At 46.3% G+C, this 22,393-nt stretch overlaps 1 protein-coding gene across 8 annotated transcripts in view; it reads right to left on the reverse strand.

The window, feature by feature from the left end:
• Window positions 1–2,646: 2,646 nt before the first annotated feature.
• LOC139273268 (pleckstrin homology domain-containing family G member 1) overlaps window positions 2,647–22,393 on the reverse strand; it is a 245,368-nt gene continuing 225,621 nt past the window's right edge. For all 8 annotated transcript variants that reach the window (XM_070889936.1, XM_070889942.1, XM_070889941.1 and 5 more), the window contains 5 exons: window positions 19,800–19,835; window positions 19,585–19,601; window positions 16,488–16,715; window positions 10,822–12,445; window positions 2,647–7,199 (listed from right to left, as the gene is read on the reverse strand). In XM_070889936.1, coding sequence (XP_070746037.1) covers window positions 6,151–7,199; window positions 10,822–12,445; window positions 16,488–16,715; window positions 19,585–19,601; window positions 19,800–19,835 — 2,954 coding nt within the window. In that variant the 3' untranslated portion in view covers window positions 2,647–6,150. The remainder of the gene's footprint in view (window positions 7,200–10,821; window positions 12,446–16,487; window positions 16,716–19,584; window positions 19,602–19,799; window positions 19,836–22,393) is intronic.

A 22,393-nucleotide genomic window follows, 5' to 3' on the forward strand; every position in this document is an offset into this window, starting at 1 on the left:
TCAAATCTTTTCATAAAGACCTCTATAATTTATCCAAAAGCCTACTTTTCTAGAGAAAAGAGACTCGCCTGTTCAGCCTTTCCCAGTAAGTATATCTTCTCAGTTCTGTTATCCTTGTGAATCCTTTTAGCACTTTCTCCAGTGCCCCTATTTCCTTTTTAGAATATGGAAACCAGAACTGTGCACAGTACTCCAAGTGTGGTCTAACCAAAGTTCTATACATGTTTAACATAACTTATCTGTATTCTCTGAATGTCGCACAAAACAAAGTCTCCTGGTACAGCACCCAACTTCACTCCTGCAAAGCACAACTGGCTGAGTCAACCATCTCCATATGTGTCTCACTCCCAACAAAAACTGCCCATTCTTCCCAAGACATCCTGGAGTGAGGGCATACCTGATCTCCATCACTAACATTCTGCTCAAACCCCTTCTCTGCCCACCCTCCACTCTCACGCCAATTCCAACTATGAAGAGTTCATAGATTTATTCATCTCTTTTAGTGACCATCTGAGCAGCTGCTTGTGCTACTTCCCTCTTCTTCTCCCACCTCCTGACCTCCCCAGGGTCCTTATGAACTCCAGCTGACCCTTCATTTTGCCATTTCTCCAGCCATGTCTTCTCCAAGTTCTCCTCCATACAACCCTGCTCCTTTGAAGCCCTCCCCACGATGCTGACTTCAGACACCATCCCATCCCCTCTTCAAAACAACTTGCATTTATATAGCACCTTTAACATAGTACCACGTCACAGGAGCGTAATCACCCAAAAATTGACAACGAGCCACATAAGAAAATATTAGGACAGGTGACCAAAAAACTTGGACAAAGTTAACTTTTAACTTAGCGAGAGAGGTAGAGAGGCAGAGGGTTTTTTTTTTTGGGGGGGGGGGGGGGGGGAATTCCAAAGTTTAGGGCCCAGGCAGCTGAAGGCATAGCTGCCAATGCTGGAGTGAAATTGGAGATCCACAAGAGGCCAGAATTGGAGGAGCACAGAATTATCGGAGAGTTGTCAGAGGTTACAGAAATAGGAAGGGGCGAGGACATGGTGTGATTTGAAAACGAGGATGCGATTTTTGAAATTGAGGCATTGCTGGACTTGGAGCTAATATTGGTCAACAAGCACAGGGGTGCTGGGTGAACAAGACTTGGTGCGAGTTAGGGCACAGGCAGTGGAGTTCAAGTTTGTAGAGCACACCCAATCCACCTATATTCTCCAACTACCATACCATTTCTAACCTCCCTTACTTCCAACTGCGCAGTATTCACCCTCTCTGCCACAACCCTCCAGACCTCCCAACCCCCTTAAACTCCAATCCCAAACATCACCTCTCATGTCTTGCTCCATATTAAAGTACTGCAGGCTCATCACCTACAGTTCCACCTACCTTGACCTATATTGGCTGCCTACCCCAAGGCATTAAATTCAAAACTATTTGTTCCATTAGGTGGGACTAAAGTCGGAACTGGTCGGGTGGGTGGTTAAGATGGTGGTGGAGTACGCTCAGCTGCATTACAGGGAACATAGGTGCTATAAGTGAAAGTCTTTATTTAGTCTCATATACTCATCAGAAAATTATTTTAAGAAATCATGCCAAAATGGACTTTAACAAAAAAACAAATACAATCGACATCTTGTAAGCGAGCAAGGCCCCAGACCCTCCTAGAAAATTCCCTCAAATATGAGGTACAATAAACCTACCACATTGGTAGGACCCTTCCCTCTGCCACTGCAACAGGAAATGGGAGGGTGAAGAGGGAGGGCAGGGAGGAAAGGGAAACAGAAAAATGGTGAAAAAACAGGAGGGGATAATAGGGCAAGGAATAATTGATCAGGAGGATGGAGGAGGAAGTGATGTGCACCTCCAATGTTATCTGGACATAACCCACTCCTTTCCAGCTCAAAAAGTTGTTTCAGGCCATTAAACTGTTCCATGGAGGTAGTCAGTGTACCCGAATTTTGACTTCTATCGGTTCCTTTTCCTCCCTTTTTTGGTTTGGCCCGACTTCCTGTTCTGGCAAAGCATCGAGACCCAAAACGTTCACCTGTCTGTTTTCAGTGACTGGTGCAGTGCATTTTTAAAGTATGTGCTTTCATACATATATTATAAAAAGAGCCTCACGTATATAGCCAATAACTTGGTTTTGAGTCTGACCTGATTAATTGTGCCATCATTAGACTGCAGGGCTAGGAGCCTTTTCAATCACTTTCATTTTATTTCTGTTAAACGTTGAGGTCTCAAAAATCCATGGCCTCTTGATCTACACATGCACGCCAGGATCATGCCCACCAGTGCTCTGCCAGAGACCCCTCTGGAGTCTGCAGGGTCAGAGGGAGGTCCCATGGACTCACCAGTGCCCACCTTCTCCCTCATTGGTTGCCCGCTGCTGGTCCTAGGATGCTCTAACCACTAAATGGCACCATGGAGTAAGTTTCTCACGTCTCTTGGCCAACTCGATCATCTTGAATATAAAATACCTCTTTGTATTCATCAACTGACTGTGGGGAATACCACAGGCAATTAGATTTGTATAAATGTTGTTTTCCAACATTTACATTTGCTGTAATGGATTCTTACTCACTTGCGTGTTCTGCATAAAGTATTTTTTTTAAACTTCAACAAAAAGCAATTCAGACAAATACCCAAACAGTTCAGTTATTTATTTCAAACAATTCATTTCTGTTCAGCGTACAACAATGTGTCCCTCCAGACAGAAAACACATTCAACTTGAAAAAAAGTAACATGAAATGTTCGAACTATTCCTGGTGATTTGGCATGCATTAGGCTCAGCTTTTTTTTTTGAGCAAACTAAAAATTAATAAAGCGACCATCAATTTTTTTAATCATTTTGCCACATGTTCAACATTCAGTAAATTTTTACAAAATAAACCATAAAAAGTGCAAATTTGTTCTTGGAAGTCATTATTCAGCTCAATCTCTCATCCATAGGACAAGACATTAGAACCTCTGTTTCTGAGATAGTTTTTTTTATTAATAAATTGGTCAGTTCAACAGTCACTTCAGTTTAACACTGGACAAATTTACCTCAAGTACCAAATGTCAGAACTGAAAGTGAATTTCGCCAATGATCCCTTACCATTGCAGATCAGTTCCTGGCAATGCGCTTTGTACAGTATAGCTTCTGAACGAATGACATTAGAAAATTAAACAGGTAACTCAGAGATCCTGAAATATCAATTATTCCAAAATACAACGCCAGGATCTGGTCTCTCCAGTTCAACAATTCTTGTTTTAACACATTAACCTACAGCAAACTTCCAATGAAGGAGAATTACAATAAAATATTGACCTATTGTTATTTAAAAAAAATATGCTCGATACGAAATTTACAAGTTTCAAATTTTTCTATTCATGAAGACGGTTCCTGTCTACTGGTTTTCATAATTAGAAGTTAATGAAAGCTCACACTTAAGTTACTGAATCAAGTGCATCTCATTATTGCTTAATAACCGAAGCAATTCGTCTTTAAAAAAAACCTCACCATTTGTTTGTCTGGCTTTCTACATAGATGAAGTGAGAAAATGGCAGCTTTGCAATGGAAACCAAACATTGGAAGTCATATTGCACAGTCATACGCTGTACTGTCACCTGAAATCTCGTTCAATGTACAGCTTTTGCTTATATATTTTGAAAGGAAGCACAGAGATAGAGAGAGAGAGATAGAGATAAAGACACTCATTTCCCCGATCACATCCTGGGAGCGCATGGACCAAGCTTGTTCACTGTGTGCATTGAGGGTCAAGGGGCAGGCTGGTGCAGATCCGTACAATTCTTTTGGGCACCTTTAGCAGTATAGCGCAATCTGGAAGATACCACAACACCACCCAGCTCACCAATAAAGTTGATTCATGATGAATGAATGAATGAATGAATGAATGACTGCTATTGCCCCGACCCTTCCCCAAATAAAATGCAAAAGGTGAGTGTTTCTACTAACTGCAGACGTGGGGAGAATTTGAAGAATTTTGTTTGATGGATTTCATTGAGCCAACAATTAAATGATTGTGATACAAACAGAAACACTAACTCATAGGGATCAGACATGTGAACTAAAGTGGGTTCTCAATGATATTGGAATACTCTGTTCAGGGTGTTATAAATCTACCCTCCAAGGAACAATTCTACATAAGTGACTAGGAAATGGCTTGGCACTTTTAATGCCTTGCTTGAATCTGTTTGTGCTAGATCTAGATTCGACTATCTTAATTGTGAACACGTACAAATTATTGATTTTCAGCACTTTCCTCAAGGATCACCAAACAGATGGAGATTCCACTCTTGAATCGATCATGAATTCTAAACAGTGCCTTCAATTACAGTTGACAATAAATCTGATGAAGATCACACCATCAGTAATGGTCATCTTCCAAGAAATAAGAACAGAGGTGGGTGGTCTCAGAGATGAAGACTAGGAACAAGTTTTATACCAGCACAACTGGTCTCCGAATAATGAATAGGGATGTACAGGAAAAAGCAGGTTAGAGGAAAGGAGAGGAGAGAAGAGGGGAGGGGAGAAGCTGGAACAGCTTCCAGCTTTTCATAACCAATGTTCTTACTTGAAGTCTAGAAGTAACTGTGTGGAATGTACAGAATCAATAATGTACAAGGCTCAAACACCCAGCCTCGAAATGGAGGCTGGTTCATGAATGTAATCTGTACTTGGCTTTTAAGTGGTGCATTCCCTCATCCCTCTAAAGATACCTTCATCTGCATTGGGCACCACCACCTAACCAGCTGTCTTTGTTATAATATGCAAAGACCACTCGCATCCAAATGGCAGTCCTAGCAATGTGGTAGATGTCTAGTTGGTAAACAGTTCATGACAGGATATCAGCATCTTTGTTCCTGCAATGCCAATTAAGGGATACCATCCCCCTCACTAATTAGTTTCCTCCCCTCCTGGCCCCAACCCACTCTATAATACAGATTGATCGTGCAAAGTACTGCCTGTTCGCAGGGAGCAGAGGTGCTCTTGTCTGTTAAAAAAGTGATGGGGTAACCAACCGGAAAGCTCGATGGTTTAAGTTGCCGAGATGAGATGATTTAAAAGAAAGATGGCTACCTAGCACAAGTGAGTTAGAGAAACCTGGAGGCATTTAGAAGTAGTTTTTCAGTGTTAGAAATTGATTCATCTGATGAAATACCATCAGGGGTAATATGTGAGAGGGGGCAGGGGTGATGGGGGGGTGGGGGAGGAGATTTTATTGGATGAGCAGCAGGCTGGTGATGCAGGCCCGGCTGTGTAGTACGGTCATGTTTTCTGGCTGGTCACTGACCAGTCGCATAAAGTTCTGCTCTGTTCCCAACAGTGAACCCAGCCGTGGTAGAAACCCCCCCCCCACCCCCCCCACAAGAATGCCGAAAATGCACAGATCTGTTGGGAAATGACAGGTAGATGAGCCAGGTGTGGGTCTCCTGCCTCCTTATCCTGGCTTTCCCTTTGACAGATTGCAAAGAGCCCAGCACTTTGTCCTTGGTTCAGATGTCCCGCACTCTTTATTTCGATCAATGTTGCTGTGCATTTCTCAAAATGTCAAGATTGGTCCCACATCCGTCTCAACAGGAAAAAAAACTCTCAGCCTGGACAAGCTGTTCCGCGCTCTCCCCCCTCTCCCCCCCCCCAACAGTTTGTGCAACTAGATGCGTAAATCAGTTATACTCGCTATCTGGGGGGCTAGCACTCCCGAGGATGGGACCATTCTTCCATTCGGATCATTCCCCAAAACACACCGGTGTCCCAAGTGAGAATGGGGTCAACGCAAGGTCTCCACCTGAGGTGACAGCAACCAATTCTAAGCCAGAGCCAGCCTTGAAAGCCCCAGGAGGAACACATCACCACCCACAATCCTCACAGCATTTGATATATATTTGCATTTCCTGGTCACGGTTCTGCCAGTCATTCCCTGTATATACAAAAGTAAACCCTTATTTGCATTATTTTTGCAAATCTTGCTTATTGCCCCAAACTAGATACTACTTAACGCAGAGGTTGGCTGACTCGGGTAGCAGTAGCAGAGTGGTAAGATTATAGCTGGAGATCTATCGGGAGTGCTCGCAGTGAGATAATGCATTTCGGTTTCCCTTTGTGTTATTTTTTTCCCTCAGTCTGGTGACTGGAGCCGAATGGTCAAGCGAAGCTGCTGGAGCTGAGGCAGTGAAACTTGTCCCGCAGTGTCTGCACAATGTTCTGCTGGCTGGGAGAGGGCTCCCGCCAGAGGTAGTGGCTCAGCTGGTCGGGCTCGGCCAACACAGCCAGGGAGCCCGGCGCACTGACATCGCTGCCCAACAGCGGGGTGCAGGGGGCGCTCGCTGAGCGCGAGTCGCCGGGCTCGGGGGTAGACTCCGCCCTGCCGCCGGGCCGGAAGGTCGGGTCGGGAGCGAGGGCCCCCTCGTCCAGGTCTTCGTAATCCTCGTCCTCGGACTTGATCTCCACGTAGTCTTCGTCGTCCTCCCCCGTGTCGTTGAAGTTGGCGAAGTAGTTCCGCGTCGCCGACTGGGCGTCCAGCGGTGGCGGCATCCTGCCGACCACCAGGACCTTCTGCGAGTCCCGCAAGGTCAGGGCCGGCCGCTCGGCCTCCTGGCTCGCGCCGCGGAGCCTGTCGGAGACAGAGTCTCGGCCGGGGAAGAGCGGCTCCCTGTTGGAGGCGCGGTCGATGGAGTCGGAGGAGCGGCTCGCCGCCACCGAGGGAGAGGACAGAGAGGCCACCCACGGCTTGCCCTCGCCCGCCCTGCGGCCCAGAGAGTTGTAGCCGTGCGCTGCCAGGCAGCCCGCCCCGTCGGGCGAGACGATGATGGCGCTCCACCGCTGCTGCTGTGTCGGCACCGGCGGGCAGGCTGCAACCATGGAGGGCACCGAGCCAGCCAACGCCCCTCTGCTCTGGAGTCGCCCGCCTGGCACGCTCTTCTCTGAGGAAGCGTATTTGGCCGCCAGCCCCTGGATATCTGGCCAGGCGACAAAGTCTGCCAGCTCCCCGTTACTGTAGGTGGAATGTAACAGCCAGTCCTCTGTGCCCAGGGACTGCCCAAGGGGCAAGCGAGGGGCCAGCAGGGCCTGTGCCGGGCTTTGGGCCCACACCTCACCACCGTCGTCTGTCGACACGTTTGGTGATGATCGAGGGGGAGTCTCTCGGAACAGGAGCTGGTCGTACAGCTGGGAGTATTCTGCAATTCGAGCACCTAAGATAAAGAAAATCGAACATTAAGTTGTTAAACAAATGTAGAGAGAGAAATAATCCCTACTTTATAAACATTAGAATCAAGGTGAAATGGCAGGACATGTTGCTTCTTGCAATCATTCTGTCTGAGGTTTATAACTTCTATTGAAAATATCAGTACATCTTAGTCAATCCTATTGGAATAGTCAGCAGATTTATAGGAACATAGAACAGGAGGCCATTCAGCTCCTTGGGGACGTTCTGCCATTCAATTAGATCATGCCTGACCTGGATCTTAACTCCATTTACTCATTTAGGTTTCTTCAATACTCTTGCCTAACAAAAATCTATCAATCTCAGTTTAGAAATTTTCAATTGACCTAGAGTCAACAGCATTTTAGGGGAGTTCCAGATTTCCAGTCCCGTTATGTGAACAAGTGCTTTCCGACATCACCCCAGAACAGCTTAGCTCTAATGTCAAGGTTATATCCCCTTGTTCCAGACTCGTCATCAGAGGAAATCATTTCTCTCCATTTACCCCATCAACTCCATTCATCATCTTGAACACCTCAATTAGATCAACCCTTAGTCTTCCATAAACGAGAGAATACAAGCCTAGTCTATGCAACCCATCTTCATAATTTAACCTTTTAAACCCGGGTATCATTGTGCTGGATCTACGCTGTACTCCCTCCAAGGCCAACAGGTCCTTCCTGAGATGCATGCCCAGAAATGAACGCAGTACTCTAAATAATCCCAAATCAGATCTTTAGATAACTAACATAATTTCTAACTCTTTGTATTCCAGCCCTCTTGCGATAAAAGCTAACATTCCATTAGCCTTTTAAATTATTTTTGTACCTGTCCACTAGTTTTTTTGTGATTTCAGTACATGGACCCCAAAATCTTTCTACTTCTCCGCAGTTCCTAGCTTTCACCATTTAGAGAATACAATGATCTATCTTTCTTGGGTCCAAAATAGGTTGACCTCACACTTCCCCACATTAAACTCCACCTGCCATAGTTTTGCTCACTCATTTAATCGAGCAATATCCCTTTGCAACTTTCGACTTCCATCTACTCTATTTACTACGCTAATTTGGATTTAGAGAAACACAAACTATACCAACAGGATTATTTAGGTATATTTTAGAAAGGGGGACCTCAGTAAGACACTGATCTATTTACTCTAACATTGCTGGAGTAAGCTTATTGCAACACTGAATTCAACCACCTCTTGGGTTAATGAGGTTCTCATTACAAGCTGACGCTGGGCCAGTTTGGTTTATATCCCTTCCTCATATCCTCCAACGGCACATCATTTCATTAGGCAGTGGCTCTGTGCACCTCTGCACAGGAGAGGAATAACCATTGGCACAGGATTATGCAGTCTTATAGCAGGATCCAAGAGATAGTTAATAATGCTAGACAAGAATTGGCACTGCTGTCTAGATTACGACTGCTGAGAGATGTACTGGTATCGATTTACCACTGTCCTTAATAAGGGAACTTGACAAGTTCTTGAGCAACGGGAACATTGCGAGTTATAAAGAGCTAATTACTAGTTAGCTGGAATTCCAAGTTATCAAGCCTTGTTTGAATGTTTCAGGGGGTCAGAGAGGAATTTTCAGAATTGTCTGCAGTTTTTTTTCCCCCCCTTTCTTTTTACCCTCTCAGGTGATGAATCGATGGCGTGTGTAGCTGCACTGTGTATTTGATACGTCTGATGGTTTGTTCTCACCCTTCTTTTTATATGTTTCCATTATGTATTACGTGGGAAATCCCACATGCCCAGCACATCATGCAATCCAAAGTGATCGCCAAATCACCCATGGTAACACCATTAATCTTCAAAATACAACAGCACAGTTACATCACACCCATTAAGTGTCAGCTGTGGCTCAGTGTGGGTAGCACTTGCTCCTCTGAGTCAGAAGGTTGTGGGCTCCAATCTCACTCGAGACCGGAGCACAAAATCCAGACCGGCACTGCAGTGCAGTACTGGGAGTATCAATGGTGGTGCTGTCTTTCACATGAAACCTGTCAGGGGGATGTAAAAGATCCAGGGCACTCTTTCGAAGAAGAGCGGGGGAGTTCTCCCCAGTGTCCTGGCCAATATTTACCCCTCATTCAACACAACGCCCCCACACCACCAGATGATCCGCTTATTATCTCACTGCTGTTTGTGGAACCTTGCGGTACACAAATTGGCTGCTGCGTTTCCTACATTACAACAGCAACTACAGCCAATTATGTCCTTTTGAAGTGTAAAGCGCTTTGGGACGTCCCGAGATCATGAAAGGAGCTGTATAAATGAAAGTCTTTCTTTCTTTCTCTCTAAAGGGGATATTTCTGCAGTTCATAGCATCCTTGGACAGGAAATGGACGAGGGCCCTGAATGCCTGAGAATGCCCAATCCACGGGATATTGGCGCAAGTGGCTGCCAAGTTGCTTGGGAGACAATCTGGGAGGCTGGTCTTTCTCAGGGACAACAAGGGGCCACTTTGCTACAGCCGGAACTCACTGTTTAACAGCTTCTGTACTTGGCCCAAGTGCATTAGCACAGACAGAAGAGAAAAGTCTGCAGTTAACAGAACCAAATACAAATCGAAGGGCGAGAACAGACCAGAAAACAATTTCCATTTACATAGTGTTTTTAACATAATAAAACATCCCAAGGCACTTCACAGATAAAATTTGACATCAAAATCTTGGTCAAAGAGGTGGTTTTAGGGAGCAAATTAAGGAGGAGAGCGGTGGAGAGGTTTAGGGAGGGAATTCCAGAGTTCAGGGGCGAGACAGTTTGAAGGTAGCATCACCAATGGTGGAGTGAAAAAAAGTGAAGGATGCGCAAGAGGCTAGAATTGGAAAAGCATGGAGATCTCAGATTGTTGTAGGGCCAGAGAAGGTTACAGAGGCTAAGGAGGGATTTGAAAACAAGGATGAATATTGTAAAATCGAGGCTTTGCCGACCAGGTGCCACTGTAGGTCAGTGCAGAGGTGACGGGTGAATGGAAATTGATGTGTGTTTGGAGACGGGCAGCAGACTTTTGGTTGAGCTCAAGTTTAGAGAGGGAGTAAAGTGGGAGGCTGTGGGTGCAGTCAGTGGGGTCCTATCTTTGCAAACACTGAGCCCGAGCCTACTGCTTCCGGATATCCATGGTGAAAGTACTTGCTTCAGCAAACCATGGCATCAGTCACAGTTTGATTCAAAATGAACTGCAGATTGACATGTTGCTGATATCTGCTGTAGCAATCTTGGGAGGGGGGGGGGTGGGGGGGGGAAACGGAGGCAAAGAAGGAGGGCTGCAGTGGCCTTGACCACAGCAGCACAACACCAGAACTGAGAGTTTATAACTATCAGGAAGGATTGAACAGACTGGGGCTCTTTTCCTCAAGAAAAGAGTCCGACAGGTGACCTGATAGAGGTCTTCAAGATTATGAAAGGGTTTGATAGGGTAGACGTAGTGCGTGTGTTGGATTAGCTGAGTCTGGAGTTAGCAAAGGCATGGGTGAGCGGAGGCAAGGGGTGGTGATGGGCGATGTTAGAGGCTGAAGTAGGTGGATTTGGTGAGGGAGAGGATGTGGGGTTGGAAGCGCAGCTCACGGGTCACAATGGGAGGCCGGGAGATGGTTCTACGCACCAATGGCAGATCCGCCCTGTTTCTTTTCCTCCAGAATAGCTGCCAGGTCCTTGCACTTCCTCTTGGGCTGGTCAGATGGAGATTGCTCTGCAGCGTTCTTCATTTTGAGGAGCTGATTGGCCTTCTTGATTTTTTGGCTATACTGCCGGGCCATGTAATAGACCCTGCGCTTGGTGCGATCCATGATATCCAGCTCCTGGACGATGGTCCCGGTGCACGTGCTGCCCGAGAAGCTCTCCGCCTCGAACCCCTCGTCATCGGCGAAGGGGGCGGCGCTTGCGGTTAGTGCTGAGGCCTCCTCCCTTGGCTCGCTGTCGACAGACCGGACGCTGCTGGCACTCAGCCTGTTGGCCTTGCTCTTCACCACTTCAATAAAGCCGGGGCTCTCCTGGGCGGGTGGCCTGGTCTTCCGGCCGTCCCGGGAGCCGGCCAGTCCGGTCAGGTCGTCCGCGCTGACGGGGAAGGCCGCAGGCAGTCGGTCCCGGCGGGTCTCCTCGCTTTTCCTGATGTAGTCCTCCAGATCGTTCCAGATCTCGTCCACCTCCTCCGACAGCTTGTCCGGGACCGATTCGCGGGACGCGGAGTTGGAGTTGGAGGAGCTGTCGTTCCAGCCCGAGCCGCTCTTCTCCGTCGAGCGGTTGTGCTCCGAAGCGTCGTCCCCGCTGAACCGAAGGCTCTCTTCAGAAACAAACCCGCCCAGACCGCAAGAGCCCAAGTCGCTATCGGGGCCCAGGAAACTGTCCCTCTCGCCACATTCTTCCCAATTGTTCTTCAACTTCTTGTAGGCTTTCTCGGACAGCGCAAGTCTCTCGTCCAGACACTCGACAGTGTTCAGTTCCCGTTTGGGCGAAGCCGCGGTGCTCTGCCCAGACACGGGGCGGGTCTGGGTGACCCAAGTGGAGCCGGGTCTCTTCCCCCATCTCCCTGGGGCTCCGACGTCTGCGGGGCATTGGCTGCAGTCTTGTTCTTCCTCGCCAGCCCGGCCCTCCGACCGGAAGCCCCGCCCCTCCAGTGCCAACCTTTTCTCGCTGGCAAACGGGACATTCTCGTAGACACCGTCGTCGCTGCTGGCTGGCGGGTCGATCGCCACCCGCGGGTTCGGTTCGCTTGCCGCTTCGGACCCTTTGTCTTGACGGGCGGAGTTTGGCAGGCTGGGATCTCCCGCCACCACCACTGTCGGCCAGCCCCGCTCGCTCTCAGCGGCCAATGGGCGGCGGGAAGCAGAGTGGCTCTCCCCCGCGCTGCTGGCCCTCCTCACGATTCTGCGATCGGCAGCCCCGCGCTGGCGCTCCTGAACAGCACTCGGGGCGAGGTGGCTGCAAGGCATGCTGGGGTTGCCGCGCAACGGACGGACCGGTGTGGAGTGGAGGTCCGGCACAGAGGCTGCCGGCACAAAGGCCTGGTAATCGGCGTCCCCTCGGGTCCTGCGGGCCAATGCTTGGCCGGGGAATGAGACCCGTCCAATGGGAGGCTCAGGCCACACATCGCTCGCTCCTTCTGGGCCCAGCAGTCCACCAGCACTGCCTGCAGCTTCCATCCGTCCTGCTGCTTGGGCAGCAGAGCTGCCAGATTCTGGGTGAACGCTGAACGGACGAGACTCTTCTGCTGAAGGTTTGGAAGAGATCTGAAAAACAAAGAAAAGGCAGAGATTTAGGGAGGGAATTGCAGAGCTTGGCACAGTGACAGCTGAAAGCACGACCGCCGACAGTGGGGCGATGAGAGTGGGGGGATGGACAAGATGCCAGAATTGCAGGAACGCAGAGTTCAGGGAGGGTTGTCGGGCTGGAGGCGGTTACAGAGATAGGGAGGGTTGAGGCCATGGAGGGTGCAATGTATTTGCTTCATTGGTTCTTTGCTTAAGAATCCATAGCAATACATTGCTAATAAACCAACTAGTTCTTAATAGCAAAGGTTTAACAAATCACACTACACATTACCAGATCATCCACCAGGCTCACAACCACCTGCCTCATCGTGGATCCCTTGAACCTAACTAGCTGGGGTTTTATTGAGTGATCATGTGACTGGCTAAGCCACTCCCAACTCAACAGTTCTACCAGCCTGAGAGCCTACTCACAGGTGCATACATTAGAGGGATTTAAACACAAGGATGCAAATTTTAAATCTGAGGTGTTGCAGACTGTGAACCAATGTCATCAGCATTATTCAGGCGGCAGGCTTTGCTCCAAGGGGAATGTTCTTGTATGTGGGCTCTAGGGGAGGAAAGGATTGAACAAGGCCATGATTCCTTCCTTGGTCAAATAGCCTACTGGCTTGGCTCTCGCATCAAAACTGGGCCACTTGGGCAAGATGCCAACAGCACCTGTGGAGCTGTGTTAGGGTTAGGGTAATCCCAACAGGTGAATTTTGCAAGGCCCTGGTAATGGTGAGCTTGGGTCGGGTGTATCTGTGTCTCTGATCCTCGTTTGAATCTAGTGAAGCAGAGAGGCAGTGTGGCTCAGCTGGTGGCACTTTCACCTCAAGTCAGAAGACAGTTATTGCCCCACATAAAGATGGGCATAAAATGTAGGTTGTTACTCCAGTGCAGTACTGAGGGAGCGCTGCACTGTTAGAGGTGCCATTTGTTGGTTAACACCTTAAACCGAGGTCCCAGTGGATATTAAAAGATCCCATGGCACTATTTGAAGAGGAGCAGAGAGTTCTCCCGCTGTCCTGGCCAACATTCCTTCCTCAGCACCACCCAAAGCAGATTACCTGCTCACTTAGCTCATGACGTGGGAATGTGAAATGCACCCTGGCCAGTACTTATCCCTCAACCAATATTATTAAAACAGGAGATCTGGTCATTAGCACATTGCTGCTTGTGAGCTTGCTGTGCACAATTTGGCTGCTGCATTTCCCTACATTACAACCGCCATGTATGTAGACCATGTATACTAACTGTATAGTCACAGTGTGCCACCAGAGGGCACTGCGGTGGGAGACCTGAGGGTCACCTGCATAGGTGTGCAGGGCCCAGTATAAAATGCTGCCCACCATGCTTGTGCCTCACTCTGGAGTTACAATAAATGGGATTAAGGTCACAACAGCTCAAGTACAATACTAGACCTCGTATTCATAAGAATATTAAAGACATAACAGCAACAGTGACTACACTTCAAAAAAGTACTTCATTGTTTGTGAAGCACTTTGGGACGTCCGGAGGTCGTGAAAAGTACTATAGAAATGCAAGTCCTTTCTTTTTACCATACAGAAACAGAACAAGGAAAGATCAATGTAGTCCATCCAACTTGACTAAGTTTGACCACATTTTCTACCCCTCCTTGCTTGCAAATCTTTAAGTTTGGAAAATGATCCAGGACACCTGGTTTTGTTTCAATCCTGATAAGATACTGTAATACAAAAAGATGATCCCTGTATTTGTCCAGCCCTTTCACTGTAGTGGGGTTATCAGCCACTAGGTGTCACCAAGTCTATTGTGCACTTTGTAGCAGAGTTCCAACCCAGCAGTCTCTGGGAGCAAGAGGTAGGCTAGAGAGAGGATTTTATTCTATTAATGAGGGAGACAAATACTTATGACATCCCTTTTAAGACCTCAAAGTAGAGGATTAAAAAAAAAAAAGAGAGCAACGATTCAATTAAAAAATTTTTATCCTCTTTTTCAAATTCCTCCATGGACTCGTCCCTCCCTACCTTTAACCTCCTGCAGTCCTATAACCCTCAGATCTCTGCGTTCCTCCTATTCTGACCATTTGCACAGCCCGAATTTCCTCGTCCCACTATTGGCTACCGTACCTTCAGCCGTTTAGGCCCCAAGCGCTGGAATTCCCTCCTCAAACCTCTTCCTCGTCCTTTTAAGTTGCTCCTTAAAACCTATCTCTGATCAAACTTTTGGTCACCTGTCCCAATATCTCCTTATGTGTCTCGGTGGCAAATTTTGTTTGTCATTCAGCCAGTTATGTCCATGCCAGCCAAAAACGAGCTATCCAGCCTGATCCCACTTTCCAGCTCTAGGTCCGTAGCCCTGTTGGTTACAGCACTTCAAATGCAATGAGGGGTTCTGCCTCTCCCACCCTTTCAGGCAGTGAGTTCCAGACTACCACCACCCTGTGGGTGAAAAAACATCTCAGTTCCCCGCAAAACCTCCTACCAATTACTTTAAATCTATGTCCCCTGTTTATTGACCCTTCTGCTAAGGGAAACGGGTCCTTCCTAGACACTATCTAGACCCCTTATAATTTTATACACCTCAATTAAATCTCCCCTCAGCCTCCTCTGTTCCAAAGAAAACAACCCCAGCCTATCCAATCTTTCCTCAGCCAAAATTCTTTAGTCCTAGCAACATCCTCATAAATCTCCTCTGTACCCTGTCAAGTGCAATCACATCTTGTAATATGACCAGAACTGTACACAGTGCTCTGGCTGTGACCTAACTAGTATTTTATACAGTTGAAATATAATCTCCCTGCTCTTGTATTCTATGCCTCGACTAATAAAGGCAAGTATCCCATATGCCTTCTTAACCACCTTATCGACCTGTCCTCTGTGGATATGCACTCCAAGGTCCCTCTACACTTTTCAGTGTTCCACCATTTATTGTGTATTCCCTTGTCTTGTTAGACCTCCCTCAATGCATTACCTCACACCTCTGAGATTGAATTCCATTTGCCACTGTTCTGCCCACCTGACGAGTCCATAGATATCTTCCTGCAGTTTTTAGGCTTTCTTCCTCACCATCAACCACACAGCCAATTTTTGTATCATCTGCAAACTTCTTAATTATTCCCCCTACATTGAAGTCTAAATCATTGATATATATACCCCCCAAAACAAGAGACCTAGTACTGAGCCCTGTGGAACCCATCTGGAAAAAGCCTGTGTTACAAAAACTCAACCATAACTATTTGCTTCCTGCCTCTGTACCAATATGGGATCCAACTTGTCCATTTTTCCTTGGATCCCATGGGCTTTTACTTTTTTGGCCAGTCTGCCATATAGGACCTTGTCAAAAGCCTTACCAAAATCAAACCAGATCAAACACGCTACCCTCATCGACCCACCTCAAAAAATTCAATCAAGCCAGTCAGATACAACTTTCCCGGTTGACTGTCCTTGATTAATCTGTGCCTTTCTAAATGACGATTAATATCGTCCGAGAATTTTTTCCAATAATTTGCCCAGCACCAAGGTTAATCTGATTGGCCTAAAATTATTTGGTCGATCCCTTTCTTCCTTTTTAAACAATAGTACAACATTAGCAGTCATCTGGTACCACACCTGTAGCCAGAGAGAATTGGAAAATGAAGACAAGACCCCATCTGATGCAGGATCGGTTTTGAGTGACGTTGGTTGAGAGAAGAATATTAGCTAGGACACTTATACTGCATCTTTGTTTAACATAGCATCTCATCTGATTTACAGTTTCCATAATGCAGCAATCCCCCAGTACTGCTCTGGGAGTGTCAGCCTAGATTACGTGCTCAAGTCTCAAGTGGAGCTTGAACCAGCTCCTGTTCTGCAGGTGCCGTCATTGGATGTGGCCCTAAGATCTTCAGCTTGGAGTGGAGCTAAAAATTACGTGGAATATCACAGGATCATAGCCAGCAACAGCACCAACAGAATAGGTTTCAGGGCAGAATCAAGATAATGCACAAACATTAATAGATATGCAACTGGATATCAGAGACATTAGAACAATCTTCAACCTGTTCAACTTCAACTTCCTCTTCATCATCAGCATCAGTCTGCTCCAAGGTCCGGAGCCGAAGACTTTCCTCTTGGTCACTTGGATAGGTCGGCTCCAAGAACTCTTGTGATTGGTTCACTGTATCACCACGACGGAGTACGTTGATTTCACACTTGGAGCTGGGAGTAGCTTCACTGGATAGTGCTTCCACAGAGGGAGAAAGAAGGGATCCTTCAACACTGGCACGCTGTCACGGAAGGGGAACATCCATCACACACTGCTCACAAACTTTCATTATATCATACTTCATACATACACATGGAGAGAGTGAGACGGAGCGAACGACAGGGAACGGCAGCATCAGAGCCACAGAACATCAGAGAGCCTTGAAGTAGACTAAAATACTGAAACGAGGTAGAATCCAAAACAGTAAATTACTGTACAAAATGCATAAATAGGATTGTAGAAAAACTAATGATAAAAAAATGAATTCATATTTACAAAGGAGACACCAAAGTAAACACACTAGCTCCATACACAGATTCATAGAATTATACAGCACAGGAGGGGGCCTTTTGGCCCATCATGCCCATACTGACACTTTGAAAGAGCTATTAAATTAATCCCACGCCTCTGTTCTTCCTCCACAGATCTGCAAACTTTCCCTTTTCAAGTATTTTTCCAATTCCCTTTGGAAAGTTACTCCTGAATCTGCTTCCTTTGCCCTTTCAGGCAGCGCATTCCAGATAAGAACACTCTGCTATAAAAAAAATATTCTCCTCATCTCCCCTCGAGTTCTTTTGCCAATTGCGTTCAATCTGAATCATTAAACAAACCAGGGAAAAATCATTGCTAGGACAATAGCTATCTAATTTTGAAGCCCCCTACCCCCGTTCTCTGATTCAAGAAAATCTCCCAATACTGATGGGCCTATCACACTCCTGCAGAGAAACGATCAGGAGCTCTCCTCTGATCATGGTGAAGTTACTGCCAAAACATTCTGCACTGTCTCCTGTGCATGCACACGTTCAAACCATTAGTCTCTGTTGATGCTGCACACCTATTTTAAAACTCTCTCAACGAAAGAACTCCCTTTTATATAATGCCTTTCACAACATCAGGATGTCTTAAAGCATTTAACAAACAATGAAGTTTGAGCCTCACTCCAGAGACTTAAGTAAATAATCCAGGCTGACACTCCCAGTGCAGTACTGAGGAAACGTTAAACCGAGAACCTGTTCACCCTCTCAGGTGAGCAGAAAAGTTCCCATGGCATGATTTTGAAGAGCAGGATAGCTCTCCTGATGTCCTGGCCAATATTTGTCCCTCAACCAGTATCACCGGAACAGATTATCTGGTTATTATTTCATTGCTGTTTGTGGGACCTTGCTGTGCACAAACTGGCTGCCACATTTCCTACACGATGGCAGCGATTACACTTCAAAAGTACTCTTTGTAAAAGTGGGACGTCCCGAGGTCGAGAAAGGGTTATATAATTGCAAGTCTTTCTTCCTTTCGCTCACCGATGTTGCACCATCTTTCGGATAGTCTCTCCCTGCTTCACTTGTATATCCTAGGCCGTGGTGAGATAGTGAGTGCATCAAAAGAGGACATGTTGAGAGCAATGTAGGGACAAGTAAATGAGACAGAGAGATAGAAACAAGAATAGTGAAATACACAAGTCAGAAGGGAGGAGAAGGAGAGAGAATTTGAATAGCAAAGTTGTTGAGAGAGTTACAGGAAGAACGATAACATTATTTTTCTCTGAGCAATGCCACAGGAAACCAACTGCATTCTAATCTATTGCATGTTACAGTGTCCTCGGACACTCAGGAGGTTCACCATCGGATATCCACTAATTTTGAAACTAAATACAGCTCCACATATTGAAGTAAATTTTGTCCCTGTCACACTCTCATATGATCAACTCTGCAACCGGCCCAAATGTGCGACTTGTATGATTAGAAGTGCTTGGGATGGCCTGAGATTGTGAATGGCATTATATAAACGCAAGTCATTCCTTTCTAATCTCCACTTATTTATTCGATTTAAAAAAGGAACAGCTCTCTTTGGTCGGCAATTTTAGTACTTTCTTGTACTATGTGAAAACACAAACTTAGAAACATAGAAAATAGGTGCAGGAGTAGGCCATTCGGCCTTTCGAGCCTGCACCACCATTCAATATCATGGCTGATCATTCAGCTCAGTACCCCTTTCCTGCTTTCTCTGCATACCCCTTGATCCCTTTAGCCGTAAGGGCCACATCTAACGAACTGGCCTCAACTACTTTCTGTGGTAGAGAATTTCACAGGTTCACCACTCTCTGGGTGAAGAAGTTTATCCTCATCTCGGTCCTAAATGGCTTACCCCTTATCCTTAGACTGTGACCCCTGGTTCTGGACTTCCCCAACATCGGGAACATTCTTCCTGCATTTAACCTGTCCAGTCCCGTCAGAATGTTATATGTTTCTATGAGATCCCATCTCATTCTTCTAAATTCCAGTGAATATAAGCCGAGTCGATCCAGTCTTTCATACGTCAGTCCTGCCATCCTGGGAATCAGTCTGGTGAACCTTTGCTGCACTCCTTCCTCAGATTAGGAGACCAAAACTGCACACAATTCTCAAGGTGGGGTCTCACCAAGGCCCTGTACAACTGCAGTAAGACGTCCCTGCTCCTATACTCAAATCCCCTTGCTATGAAGGCCAGCATGCCATTTGCCTTCTTTACTGCCTGCTGTACCTGCATGTCTAGCTTCAGTGACTGATGTACCATGACACCCAGGTCTTGTTGCACCTCCCCTTTTACTAAAATCGGTCACCATTCAGATAATAATCTGCCTTCCTGTTTTTGCAACCAAAGTGGATAACCTCACATTTATCCACATTATACAGCATCTGCCATACATTTGCCCACTCACCTAACCTGTCCAAGTCCCCCTAGAACCTCCTAGCATCCTCCTCGCAGCTCACACTGCCACCCAGCTTAGTGTCATCTGCAAACTTGGAGATATTACATTAAATTCCTTCATTTACTTCACATTACTGTACAAAAACACTCCGATCTTCCCAGCGTACTGCAGAAAGGCCCCACCCAAACACCAAGATGACACCTACCTTGTCTGGTCTTGTTTCTGAATGGGTGGGGGAAAAAAAAAAGGACGGCATTAGTTGGAAAACCCAACTCGGCATAAAAGTGCGTTAACTTTGTCTATAGCTATAAACCTGCTTGGCTGAAGGGATTACCATTACATCAAAGCAAGAAAAGCAATTAAGTAAACTGTAGGTTAAATTCTGTTCAGTACTTGAAGTGAAGGAGTTTTGTTACTGACCCATTTGTTTGGGAGACTTCAATCTTCCTGATGGCTCTGCAAAATACAGAAAATTAGAATCAACAATGGGACTTTTGTACAAGGTAGAACGGTATTGGTGCAAATGCATATCTTCTGTCAAGTACAGGAAGTTCTCTGACAGAGAAGTGTTTGCTATGGTTATATGTTTCTATCAGGAGGGAGAATTCTTTAAAAAAAAAATAATAATTCTGCAGGTATGTGCATCACTGGCAAGACTGGCAATTATTGCCCATCCCTTGTTGCCCTGGAAAGGTGATGGATCAGCTGCCTTCTTGAGCTGCTGCAGTTCATGTGGTGAAGGTGCCATCACAGTGCTGTTCGGGAGTTCCAAGATTTTGACCCAGCAATGATGAAGAAATGGTAATATATATCCAAGTCAGGATGGCATGCGACTTGGAGATGATGGTATTCCCATGCAGCTGTTGTCCTTCTAGCTGGTGCAGGTCGAGAGTTTGGGGCGATATTGTGGTACAGTCACACTTCAGTGACCTCCCATGGCTCCGCAGCTGCTTTTGACTGCACTGAGGGCTGGGCAGGCATTGCGCACTGCAGCTGTCCAGCGCCTGGGCAATGAGGGGCCAGGAGCACTGGGCTCACATGTATTTTTAAGCTCTGAAGTCCACTCAGCTCAGTGGGTAGTAATCTCACCTCTGTCAGAAGGTTGTGGATCCAAGTCCCACTCCAGAGAAACTTCACAACCTAGGCTGACACTCCCAGTGCAGTACTGAGGGGGGGTGCTGCACTGTCGGAGGTGCCGTCTTTCGGATGAGACATTAAACTCTCAGGTGGACGTAAACGATCCCATGGCACTATTCGAATAGCAGGCGAGTTCACACGGTGTCCTGGCCAACATTTATCTCAACCAACATTAGATTATTTGGTCATTGCTGTTTATGGGATCTTGCTGTTCGCAAATTGGCTGCTGCATTTCATACATTACATAGGAACAGGAGTAGGCCAGTCAGTCGCTCAAGCCCGTTCGATCGAGACTGATCTGTACCTCAACTTAATTTACTGCATTCGTTCCATATCCCTCACCCCCTTACCCATCAAAAGTCGATTAATCTCAGTGAAATGTTCAATGTTTCATTGGCCCCCAACAGCCACAGCTTTTGGGGAAAATATTTTTTTTTGCAGAGTTCCACTATCCTTTGTGAAATATTATACTTTGAAAGTACTTCATTGACTGCAATGAGCTTTGGGACCGACTGAGGTTGTGAATGGCACTATATAAATGCAAGTTCTTTCTTCCCTCATTTTCTTTTTAAATAAACAGACTGACCTGTAGCTAACACCAGCTATCGTTCAACATTTTGTATCTTATTTCTGGTTGTTCAAAATAACTCAGCAAGATGTAGGAGTGAATTGTAATGTTTGGCATTTAATTAAGGTGTTCATTTGAATCCTCAAACCCCGAAAGAGAAGCTTGAATGATTCACAAATGATGCCTGGAACCTGAGATTATGAACGGTGTGCCTTTACTTTGGTTATACAACTTTGGAGAATGTTTACTATTTCAATCTGAGTGATCAGTTTTAATCCATCCCAGGGTTTGTAAATAATGAAATGTTTTACAGAAGAGAATTTAACCAGTTTATGGCTTGTACAGACCTAACTCGGCAATTGGCACCGGTCCAGATCTCATGATGAACTGATCGAGCTCGATAGATCAACTCCCCATGGGTAGGGGACTTCACCACACATACGGCATGGTCACCTCCACCACACGCCCAGATGGATGTTCAACACAGGAAGTGGAAAATTAGTTAGAATGACAAGTGCCAATTGGACTTGTGATATAGATGCTTCCCAACGTTCCTACTCAAAGCCATGAGCTCCATCTCAACAACCGTGCTCGAAGAGGTAAGCTCTCTCTCATCTCCAAGGAATCAGCCCGTGATTGGACAGAGTCAAGTTATTGCCTCTTATGCACTTTAACAACTTAACCTCCCTTCCACACACCTGCCCTGGCCTGAAAAATGAGCTGGTAGCCTCCTTGCAGGCCTGAGATATTGTTACTCTATAACCAGCCGACAGGAGGTATGCAAGGGTAGCCTACGATGTTAGCCTCTCTCCTTGTTGTGGGGAAGTACCAGACCTCTGCTCATCTAAGCCAGGAAGAATAAACTGTGAAATACAGGTATGGTAGTGTAATGTTTATGCTACTGGCTAGCAACCCAGAGGTTGCCAGTTCAAATCCCACCATGGCAAACTGTCAAATTGAATTCAATAAATCTCGTCATTTATGAGCTGATCATGAAAATTATCAGATTGCTGTAAAATCACAACTGGTTCATGAATGCTCTTCAGGGAAGGGAACCTGCTGCCTTCCCCAGTATGGCCTACATGACTCTCCAATCCCACACTACATGGTGAACTCTTAATGCCCTCTGAATTGGTCATTCAATTGAAAACCCAATTGCTAGAAAGCCCACCACTGCCTTCTGCGAACAACAAAAGTGCCATGGGGCCACCTCACTCTGCTCTTTGGCACAGCAAGTTGGCCAGGGCATGGTTGAGAATATCTAGTCTCAATCACTCCTTTACAGCTGTGTGCTGTCCTCAACACTTAG

Source organism: Pristiophorus japonicus, chromosome 9 (genome assembly GCF_044704955.1).
Source record: "Pristiophorus japonicus isolate sPriJap1 chromosome 9, sPriJap1.hap1, whole genome shotgun sequence".
NCBI lineage: Eukaryota > Metazoa > Chordata > Chondrichthyes > Pristiophoridae > Pristiophorus > Pristiophorus japonicus.